Source organism: Capsicum annuum, chromosome 7 (genome assembly GCF_002878395.1).
Source record: "Capsicum annuum cultivar UCD-10X-F1 chromosome 7, UCD10Xv1.1, whole genome shotgun sequence".
NCBI lineage: Eukaryota > Viridiplantae > Streptophyta > Magnoliopsida > Solanales > Solanaceae > Capsicum > Capsicum annuum.
In genome coordinates this window covers 219451984-219464201 of record NC_061117.1, presented here as the reverse complement: position 1 = coordinate 219464201, position 12218 = coordinate 219451984, and the positions used below count along the sequence as shown (strand labels likewise).

Genomic DNA, 12218 nt, shown 5'->3' with positions numbered 1-12218 from the left:
ATTAAAAAATAAAAATAAATGAAGGAGTAATAATTGATCCATTCATTTTGATTATTAAGAAAATTGATTGATTAATTGAAAAAAGTAAAAAAAGTTCAAAAAAACCACAAAAAAGATACATAGCATTGGAGGCCTCTAAGATATGTCACATAGAATTGACTAAAGTTCTCCTTTATATATATATATATATATATATATTGATTGCATAATTTTTATCTTATTGTCATGGCAAAAGCTGCATCTTCGGTCTTCTAACAAATACTTCTGCTATTCTTTTTACAGTCCTCCGATCTGATACTCCTGAATGAAGAACGAGGATGGATCTTGAGATTTGTTTTTGATGTTATATGAATTTTTGTTCTGCTTCTATGTTGGAGCTTGCATTAACTACTGTTGATCTTCTAGGGATGGGGTGGGGTTGAAGGCGCAGGGAATAGAGTGGGGTGAGGTGTTGTGAAGAAGACATAGGAGTGGAGTGGGGTGGGGTTGAAGACGCAGGGGGTGGAGTGGGGTGGGGTTGAAGACGCAGGGGGTGGTGTGGGGGTGTTGTGAAGAAGATGACATAGAGGGGTGGGATGGGGTGGGTTGGGGTTGAAGACGCAGGGGGTGGGGTGGGGTGGGATGTTGTGAAGAAGATGACATAGGGGGGTGGGGTGCTTTTTTTAAAAAAAAGAATTAAGAAATTATAATAATTAAAAATCATATTAATAAATAATTTAACTATAAATTTTCTAATTAATATTTTTGGGGCCCCTCAGTGTCACTTGGCACATTTTAATTCGTAATTTAGTAAAAAAAAATTCCTCACGCGCCTACAGCAAGTGCATTGCACGCGCAGTGCCATGTAGACAAAAAATGTCCAATTGAAACAAAATGTGGAGGGTTTAGGGGCCTGATAGGAACAGACCTTAGTTTAGGTGTCTAAATAAATTTTAGCAACAAGTTTGAGTGTCTATCGATGCCTTTTGGGCTTTCATTTTTTTATAATCCTAAGACACCATAATTGGCTCTCATTTTATTTTATTTTCTACACCATTCACTTTTACTTACTTTGCAATCTCCTTTTCCATAGTACCTAATTGATTGATTTATAATCTCAGAAAATGTTCGGGGTATTTTTTTATTTTTTTTAATTTTCTCATGTTTGATTAGTCAAATATTTTTGAAATATTTTTTCTTAAGTGAGAAAATGACCACCCTACTATAAGTAGAAAAACAAATTCCACAAGTAACAGGAGTTCGAACTCACAATCAACAACATCTCAGGTGTGCCGCTCCTACCACTAAGTTATCCCACTACTTTATTACGAATTTCCACCTATTAATATTTAAATCTATTAAGAATTTTTCTAATGTAATTATAAGCCTTAGGGTAGCGGGTGGAGATTTTCGGGAACCCCCACCGGCTACTGTAGATTTACCCCTACATCACCTTCCATAATATTTGTCTAAATTATATATATTTTTTGAATAATATTTTCTGCTTATATGCGGAACATTAAAAAAAAGTACTAAAAAACAATATTTTTCTTGAAAGAACACTTCCGACATAACATTTTCGATAAAAAGTACTTTTCTTCGTACCGAACCACCCTCAGTGGACTTGGAGAAATGATTCGAGGAATGAGTAATCAAGATCCCATGCTGCTGCTGGGATTTGTTATATTCATTGGACCATCTTTAAAAGTATTTTTACATAGCTAGACATTGATAAACTATATCAACTTCTATACGTTAAAAGACAATAACATACCCAGTGAAATCCTACAAGTGGGCATTCCTCATTGACGCCGGCATCACATGAGCCCGGCCAGCCAAAAAGGGCATGGCCAGGTCCAAGACGAGCACGAGTGTCATTGCATGTTCCATTACAAGACACCTCTCACAAAATACCAAATTATAATTTGTGGAAAATAAGTGGAGCACCATACTGAGGCTGCATGGTTACTATGGACTGAGGGGCATGTGCATATGATGGGGAAAGTTCAAAAGAGAAGCTCTGTAGGATCATAGACAAAGCCATCTTTGCCTCCAACATGGCAAAGTTTTGTCCAATGCATATTCTCGGACCCCAGGAAAATGGAAAGTAGGTAACTTGACCCTTAGTAGCACTTGATAGTCCTTCTTTGAATCTCTCTGGATTGAACTTACTTGCATCTTCACCCCATATCTCTTTATCATGATGCAATAAAATCACTGGCAAAGAGATTAGTATACCAGCTGGCAGAGACAATTCTCCTAATACAATGTCTTCATTCACATCCCGGGTAAGTGTTGTTAATGGGGGATATAGCCGTAATGACTCGTACAAGATCATTGTTACCTGCAACAAAAGTGCTTCTCCTTCAGTTTAAGAATAAGACGCGTAGAAACTTAACATTACAGTTACAGCCACCGTGCTTTGGTTAACTGCTCCCTATGATCAGGTCGCCAACTTTCTTAATCTTCCATACTGGGCAGATGTCAGCCCCAATATGTACATGGTCTTACAACTTTGCTGAGACATGTGGTTTTTGTTTACACTCGCCCAAACATAGTCACCGGGACCTCCATTGTGAGGAGACAACCTTTATCTCGAATTTATGGGGCTACTTTGCCGAGCTTCATAAATTTTTGTGGCTTAAACTAATTCCTACATAGAGAGAAGTTCTGGAAATGAGACAATCCTGCTGTTGAAGACATAAGTCTTGAATAGCTTAAACTCGGCGATGAGAAGGTCACACAATTCAACATAGAGTCAAACTGAGCAGAAATCCCGAATTCAAGTTTCACCCCATGATTATCGAAAGAAACTCACAAGTGCCCCCCACCCCCTCTTCATGGCATCTTCTAGTCCACTATCAAACATTAGTGTCACAAAGCTCAGACCTTTTCATATTCAAAAACTCAAGCAATGACAGTAACAACTAACAATAAGAGTAGAAACTCATGGCACATGAATTGAATCAGCAAAACTGAAATACTCACAACTTTTAGACGATTTAATCCATCAAAATCTGGTTCCCGATTCCCAAACACTTGCAACACTTCTTCTCTGGCCTGGGTCTGCCAAACTTGATACTTACTCAACAATACCATAGTCCATAGGAGCAACACTGACGTAGTTTCTTGGCCAGCAAAATAAAATAACTTACATTCTTCGATCACTTCTTCAATGCTCATTCCAAAATCCTTGTTCCCATGCTGTTCAATTTCTTTAAAATTTGATTCAAGCAATATACCTAATAGATCCTCATTATTGGCGTCCCCTGCTTTCATTGTCTTCACTCTTTTATCAATAATACCTCTAATTGAGGCGTGGACAGCCTCTTTTATTTCCTTCATTCTTCTGTTCCTCTTTGTTGGCAAAAATCTTTGGAAAAATATTACATAAAACAGCAAACCAAAATGCATTAGATAAGAAAGAAGAAGTAAAAGCAATGTGCATCTCCTAATGGACTTTATAGTTTGTAAAGAGTACTTTGGCTCTATGTTGTTTGGACTCTTCAAAAAAGTTACTGCACCCATGTCGGATCCTCCAGAAATGCACTACTTTTGGAGGATCCGACATGCACCCGTCATTTTTGAAGAGTTCGAACAACATAGCTTTGGCTACACTTTTCCAATTCCTTAATTTACCTCCAGCCTGGAATATATACTGATCGTACAGCATCCATAAAATGCTGAGCTTGTTCTTTTTGAAGTTCAAATATCTTTCTACCTTCTTCATAACTACTGCCAAAAGCTGTCCGGGAGATTACATCACACGTCAATTGCTGAAGGTGAGGCCATACATCTATCGTGTGTGAGACGTCAACTGAAACAACGTCTTCCCATTTGCTCAGCATCTCACTACAGCTCAAGTAAAAAGCTGGAAGCATATGCTGATCGAGAAAATAGTGAAAGAGGAAAAATGTTAATGGCACTAGCACTTGAACAGAATTAGGAATACAGATATAGTGATCCCATCAAGTGTAAGTTGCTGGTTAAATCAAGAGAAAGAGCGTTCAAATAAAAATTCACGGTCAGGAATGATGAATCTCTGTACAATACATCTAAGAAATTATTCCACTGAACATAGTCCTGTCTGAATGCAAGAAGAGCAACATAGACTAAATGCCAAGGAACTTGCGCAAAGAGAGTCCTGACAATTGATGATCAAGACGAGATTCAACTTTTTTCAACCATAAATCATTCTCTGATTGTCTAAGTCAAGCTAGGTAGCAGAATTACTAAAAATAGTCATATGTGGTATACATGATAGTCTAGCACGAAAAATAAGGCAAGTCAAAGCAGGAAAAAAAAACTTTAGCCGGAACAGCAGCCAAGAAGCAAGAGCGAGCATTTTATCGATTAGTGGAAGAAGAACCAGAACAGTGAATGACTATCCAGACGAGATTCGACACTATCGAACCATAAGATCCTTCTATTTTTGTATAACTCAACTTCTCAGTTCAGATAGTAGAAATTACTCGGAGTAATCATACACAGGATACATAAAAGTCTAGATCGAACAATAAGGAAGAAGCAAGAGCTCGCATTTTAACCCTCGTTAGATTAAGAACAACAAACATAACAATTTCTGGTTGACCAATCATGAAGTTGGAGGAGGAAGAGGGGAAAGAAAAGCAATGAAAAACCTTTAGCTTCTCTAGATGGAAAGCGGGATTGATAATTTTTCTATGTTTGGCCCATTTGTCTTCCTCATAGGCTGCTACTCCTCGTACCAATAATGCTGTTAACGGATTTCCATGAGGCTTTTGATACAAATAGATTTTGGAGAATACTTCCTTTATAAGCTCAGGGTCCATGATTAATACTTGCGGTCTTGGACCCATCCATATAAAAGATTTTTTCCCTGCAAGCATATGTCTCGGGATTAACTACTAATACGAATTAGGAAATGGACATTTATACAACCAGAACTTTGAAAGAAATGAACAAAGCGATCTTCAGAAGATAACCAAATCAGGAGAAAAAGGCTCAATACAACATCAAATTTGATCTTTTAAAACTCTTACCTTTCAAGCGGAAGAGGCGATCTCTTGTAACTAGAGCAAGCACAGGTTTAATTTGATTCCATGCCGACTTGATTCATTTTTTATGAACCAAACGCGTGTAAATTCTTTTAGATATTGGATGTGTGTCGGTGAGACACGAACCCAAGACCTCTACATGCTCGGTTATCATGTTGTGTGTCAGCAACTCATCTAAAAACTTAAGTTACTAAAGAAAAGCACACATTTAATTTACTTAATTATGACTTCAAATCTTTAACAAACTACACTTAATAAGTACGCCGCATACATGCTATCTGTTAAGTTTGCCCAGGGATCCATGTATAATACAGAGAAACTGCAGAGAAACTAAAACTGCTATTGCTCTTGTTGTATTGATAATGAGTTGATTACATTACACTATGATGTAGCTAAGTATTTATAGGCAATCATATTATGTTCTAGAATCTTCTAATTCTAACTAACAAGCTAACTAACTCACTAGGCTGTGACTCACCACATGTAACAATATCAACTCTCAGTAACTAACTCAATGAAATAGTAATAACTAACTAACAAACTAATGCAACAGTGCAGCAGCTACTTCTGGAAGTTAACTAATTAACTAACTACTTAATTTGTACATTTTATCACTCCCCCTCAAGCTGAAGGGTGCAAGATGTTAAGCACACCAATCTTGTTTAACAAATGATAATGTTGTTCTTGACTGAGACCTTTAGTGAGAATATCAGCCACCTGATGTTGAGTAGGAACATACACAGTTTTCACCAATCATGCTTTAATCTTGTCCCTGATGAAATGACAATCAATCTCTATGTGCTTTGTCCTTTCATGAAAGATGGGATTAGCTGCTAATTGGATAGCAGACTTGCTATCACTCAGAATATTGATAGGTTTAACAATAGGAACATTTAATTCAGCAAACAACCCTTCTAACCATGTCACTTCTGCCAATGCTATGGCCATACTTCTATACTCTGCCTCAGCTGAACTTCTAGACACTGTATGCTGTTTCTTAGATTTCTAGGACACCAAGGATTCCCCAAAAAGTATGACATATCCGGTCACTGATCTCCTTGTGTTAGAGCATGCAGCCCAGCCTGAATCACACCAGCAAGTTAATTCAGCAGTAGTCTGCGTCTTCATCCTTGGCCTATGGTACCTTTTAGATACCTGACTACTCTGTTAGCAGCTTCCATATGAGACCTCTTTGGTTGCTGCATGAACTGACTGACTGAAAGTTTGCACAGCAAAGCTAATATCTGGCCTAGTGATGGTTGCATACATGAGCTTACCAACCAACCTTTGATATGATGTTGCATCCTTAAGAGCAACATCTCCACTAACACCAACAGTTTTATCAAATTCCATAGAGGTAAGTTTTACATTTGACTCCAATGGTGTCACAGTAGGCTTTGCACCAGCAAGTCCTATCTCAGATATGAGCTCCAGAATGTACTTCCTTTGATTCAGTATAACTCGTTTTGCAGACCTCAATACTTCAATACCTAGGAAGTATTTAAGCTCTCCCGGATCCTTAAGCTTAAACTATTTGTGTAAGGTCTCTTTAACTTCACTTATCATGGTTGCATTGTCTCCGGTGATGAGCAAATCATCCACATACACTAGTATGATAACCATTCTTGCTTCCTTCTTCAAGGGAAAAAGAGAGTAATCATAAGTGCTTTGGCTAAAACCTGCCTTGATTAGTGTTGCAGTGAGTTTGATGTTCCACTGCCTTAAAGCCTGTTTGAGTCCATATAGTGATTTGATCAATCTGCATACTTTGTGTGGTCCTTTTTTTCGGAACCCTTCTGGTAGTTCCATGTATACTTCTTCATCTAGATTTCCCTGCAAGAATGCATCATACACATCCATTTGATACATACACCAACCCTTTGAAACTGCCAATGCAACCACACATCTTACAGTAACCATCTTTGCAACTGGAGAAAAAGTATCATGGTAATCTAACCCTTCTTGTTAACTATAACCCTTGGCTACTAGCCTTGCCTTGAATCTTTCTACATCTCTATTTGCCTTGTACTTGATTTTGTACACCCATTTTGAACCAATAGCATGCTTGTCTAAAGGCAAATCAACAATCTCCCAAGTATTATTATCTTCCAGTGCTTTGATCTCTAACTTCATAGCCTCAACCCATCTTTCATCTTCAGCAGCTTGGCTATAATATTGTGGTTCAACCAATGCAGACAAGACTAATATATATTTCTGACAATTAGGAGTAACATTCTGATAGGAAAGGTAATTGGCAATAGGATATCTTGTCCCTTTTCCCTTCCCGAGCATTTCATAATCATTCATCCAAATAGGTTTCTTGATCAGCCTAGGAGTTCTTCGTGGTATATCACTTGGGATGGATGAAGCAGGCATCAAACCAGTATTACCAGGTGAATTTGAAGGCAACTCATCTGTAGGTGAAATATGTTGAACATCCTCAGCAACTACACTTAGTACATCAGATAGTGAGGAAGGGTCTTCTTCATAAGAAGTTGCATCTGTATAATCAGCAACACCTAGTTGTTCTTGTAGGAAATCTGAAGGGAATTCAATTGTTTTTTCAGTTGCAAAGGGGAACACATCTCTAGTCACACATAACTTGTCAGTGGCTAAGTCCATTAACAAATAGCCCTTTTTAGTAGAAGAATAGCCCATCAAGACTGCTGGTTTGGCTCTTTCTGATAGCTTGTCACCCCTTGGTAGTTCAGATGCATAGCATAGACAACCAATAACTTTCAAATGTGTTAAGGATGGAGGTTTAGAAAAGAGCAACTCATAAGGACTTCTTCCTTCAATAATGGGAGAAGGTAGTCTATTGATTAGATAGACTGCTGCCTTAACATTAAGACCCCAAAATTTAGCAGGCATTTGTGACTGAAATTTAATAGCTCTAGCTACATTTAAAATATGCTTGTGCTTTCTCTCAACTACACCATTTTGTTGAGGTGTATATGCACAGGTACTCTGATGTATGATACCTAGAGACCTAAATAAGTCATTGCACTGTGAGTTGAAAAATTCTGTGCCATTATCAGATCTCACAATTCTAATATGTGCATTAAACTGTGTCTGTATCATGCATACAAAAGTCTTGAGAGCCACAATTGTTTCAGACTTTAATTGCAACAGATGAACCCATGTGTATCTACTGTAATCATCAACCATTGTTAGGAAATAATATTTCTTGCCATATGTAGGTATCTTATAGGGTCCCCAAAGATCCATGACTACAATGTCAAAACACTTAGCAGCTTTAGTCTTATTTAGAGGAAAGCTTAGTCTAGTCTGCTTAGCTAAGAGACAGATATGACAATTATTCAAACCTTCTACATCCTTATTACGCTTCAAGATGTCCAGTAACTTCAGTACTTGAGCTGATGGATGGCCAAGTCCTCTATGCTAGAGGCTACAATCTTGCACAGCTACTTTTGCTTCTGCTATGCATCTGTGAATCTGAGTCTGAGAGCCTTGTACTTTGTGCTCCGTATATGCTTACTGAACTTCTACTCACTTGCATTGTGATTGGATCAGTCTTTTCACCAATGACATTTGCACAGGCCAGTTGCTGAATCTCATCCTTAGTTATCATTGCATAAGCTTGGTTAAGTGTAGGTGTGATCCCTTTTAACAAGATCTGTCTTCTTGCTTGATCATATGACTCATTCAGCCCACTCAAAAACTGTATCAGTCTTAACTCAGATAAGTGATCTGCATAGTCTTTGGACTTTGGACAAACACATGATAGAGCCAGAACTATTGCATCATACTCACTCCATAGACTCTTTAATTTTGTGAAGTAAGCTGATACTGAATCTGTACCCTGTGACAAGGCGTTGATCTCTCTATGTAGTTGATACAACCTCATTCTATTCACCTTATCAAACCGTTCTTTCAGGTCTTCCCACACCTCAGATGCATTTGTTGCATAAACGATCCCACTGAGCAGCTCTATCTTTGCTACATGTTCCTGTCACAAATCCATACTTCCTCTTACCTAGAAGTGCAATTCTCATTGACCTACTCCACACTCCATAGTTCTCAGATCCTACAAGTTTGATTGGTATTAAGGCAGCACCAGATACATCCGATGCTCCTATGAACAGGGGATCACTAGGATCTATCTTAGGTGTCATTTTCAATTTCAACAAAACTTCAGCAATTAAGTGTCTATAGGAACAAAAAACTCACTGTCTCATTTCTCTATAGCTATCAACAATGAAATTACAAACCCAGAAAATACTTCAATACTTCAGAATCTAAGAAGGACGAACTCAGAACATTAATCGAAATAAGAAAGGAACTTCTACCACAGATGTTAGCTGAGAACTGGGATCGAAGACAGCTTCTTGCTACAATGGAGATCTAAACTCCATAGATGATTTCTCTTCTCCAAAATCGAGCTAAGGCTCTGATACCATGTTAAGTTTGCTCAGGGATCCATGTATAATGCAGAGAAACTGCAGAGAAACTAAAACTGCTATTGCTCTTGTTGTATTGATAATGAGTTGATTACATTACACTGTGATGTAGCTAAGTATTTATAGGCAATCATATTGTGTTCTAGAATCTTCTAATTCTAACTAACAAGCTAACTAACTCACTAGGCTGTGACTCACCACATGTAACAATATCAACTCTCAGTAACTAACTCAATGAAATAGTAATAACTAAGTAACAAACTAATGCAACAGTGCAGCAGCTACTTCTGCAAGTTAACTACTTAACTAACTACTTAATTTGTACATTTTATCACTATCCAGACAACTAGATTTTATCCTTAACAAAATGGAGGTCTTTGAAGTGAAACATGGTTATTTCACACAACTAAAATAAATTATAATTCAAAGTCTTGACCAGCTTGTTATTGCTAAGGTTCAAGGAAAAAGAGATTCATATCCAGGAATATGAATGAGAGATTTGTGAAAACAGCTGATTTATGCAAATGTCCCCTTTTTAGGTTATCGTATAGATTTTGTATCTATTTTATAAAGTCGTGCAAACATAGGCTTTGCAAAATTCTCTTTTATAACAACGTTAGACTCAGGTCTAATGTATGTGTATACATTACCTAATACCTATTTACAGACAAAACATAAAATTGTCTTCTAACATGTGCAATAACATACAAAACATTAGATTGTGACGTAACATTTTCTTATAAGATCTTCAATTTGTTCAGAAGGTCTAAGGTCTGTTGGAAACCATAGCTTTTGGGTCTAAGTACGCCCATAAGGGGTGCTAGCTAATCAGACGGTCGATTAGTTAGTCCAACTCTTAATCCTTAAACCGTCTATATAAGTACCAATATAGGTGTTGGAAGACACATACTAGGAAACCTACATACTGCAAGGGTTATGGTTGACTCGAATACTACAAGATTAAGAAATTGCAAGATAGATTAAAAAATGATCATTTACTACTCTCTCTGTCCACCTTTACTTGTTCATGTTTGACTTGCCACTGATACAATCCAGGGAGAATCACGCCCTAAAAAGCTAGCTATTAAGAGGGAAGAGTCCAAAGTTATATAAGCCCCACATCAGCTCCCCATTTAACCGATGTGGGACTTTTTGCAGTAGGATCATAACAAACTACCACGCTCCACATCCGTCGTCCTCGACGGCTCCACTCTAGGTAGTTTTCTCTTTACCACAAGTAGGTAGCTTTTTCACAGGTAGCCCTTTTCAAGTAAGGTGCCCAGGCGCCTCCATGGCATAGTGGGCAGGGTCTGTCATTTTCCTTTCTTCTTCATTGAAGAATTTCTCAATTTCTGTTTAGGAACTGCTCAAAAATTCAGCTCCTTAGGAAATTGTTTGCTCAATTGAGTTCCAATTACTCCCTTCGTTTGGGTTTACTTGTCACTATTTTCCCAATTTAATTTTTATTTTTACTTGTCATTTTTAATAAATCAACAAAAGACAAATTACCCTTTAACATTAATTACTTATTCGGTTTTACTGCTCTTGATGCTCCTTGCTTTGTAAATTCACAGTATATTGCCAAAAAAAAAAAACTGATCACTTAGGCTCTAAATCATTTGTTTTCTCAATTAATAAGAGTAATATGGTAAAGTCAGTATAGCAATCATTGTTTTCTTAATAAATGTGCCAATTCAATTTGAAACTAAGGGAGTAGTTTTGTTGTATCAGACACACTCTTTAAAGAACAATAGATAAAAGAATAATATTACTATATCACCCCTATTAATTATAAGCCTATCTAAACATTGAGAAGTGAATAGTATTTAGTTACAAGAGTAAAATAAATACAAAATGGTAAATTATTTCTTGATTTTTCAAACTGAACAAGCAACCTTTAGCAACTACTTTTATTATACTTTACATGTAAACAGGTAAGCAGGGAGTAAGCAAGCAACTATTCCAACAAAAATTTCATTTGAAAACATACCATATTTCTTGATGGTTTCAAGAAAGAAAGGCAACATTCTTGGTCTCAAATCATCATCAGACAGATTCATAGGCTTTGAGTAAGCTTCCTCACTCATCCTAGAAGAATCTTTCATGTCTCCATACAATATTCTGTATGAATTTCCTTTTAGACCTTGTTTTCTCAACAATTTCTCCAACTTTTTTGGCCTGAACCAAATCCAGTTCAGCACTTTCCATAGACACACAAACAGTGCAATTGCTATGGCAGCACGACATACTGTTACTATTATTTGAATTTTGTCCATTTTGTTTGCTTGAGTTAAAACTAACTTGTTTACTTCCTTATAGTTGCTTCTGTCCCTATAAATTATCAAATAAGTTATGTATATGTAAGAACGACGTCGTCATCAATGATTAGCAAAGGCAAATATCTGAGGTTTTTTTTTTTTTTTTTTTTTTTGTAGTTATTCAAAAGTTTATTCTAAGACACAATGATTGGCTCTGATATTTATTTATTTTCTCGTCCATACTCCCCTTTTCCGTCACAAAAAATATTGTTCAAATTTTCTATGTTTAATTATTAGTCAAATTTTTTGGAAAATATTTATTTCTAGAAAAGCAAATTGTTTACCAGTAAGAAAATGGCTTCCATAGAAATAACAAGTGATATTGTACATTATTTTATCCTCTCCGACCTCCAAGATACTCCATCTTCACTCTCACGCCCACCATTCCACCAACCCAAGCGTTTTGAATAGTGTTCGTATATTGCGAGTTTGTTTATAACTTTTAAGTCGTATGTATTACCAAT

General features: G+C 36.9%; 1 protein-coding gene across 1 annotated transcript; it reads right to left on the bottom strand.

The window, feature by feature from the left end:
- Positions 1-1624: 1624 nt before the first annotated feature.
- On the bottom strand, positions 1625-11885 carry LOC107878598 (cytochrome P450 CYP72A219). Its single transcript, XM_016725644.2, has 5 exons — positions 11427-11885; positions 4620-4837; positions 3619-3863; positions 2968-3352; positions 1625-2323 (listed from the first exon to the last, which is right to left on the bottom strand). The coding sequence occupies exons 1-5, from the start codon at positions 11710-11712 to the stop codon at positions 1898-1900; spliced, it is 1560 nt and encodes a 519-aa protein (XP_016581130.2). The 5' UTR covers positions 11713-11885; the 3' UTR covers positions 1625-1897.
- Between the last annotated feature and the right edge of the window lie 333 nt (positions 11886-12218).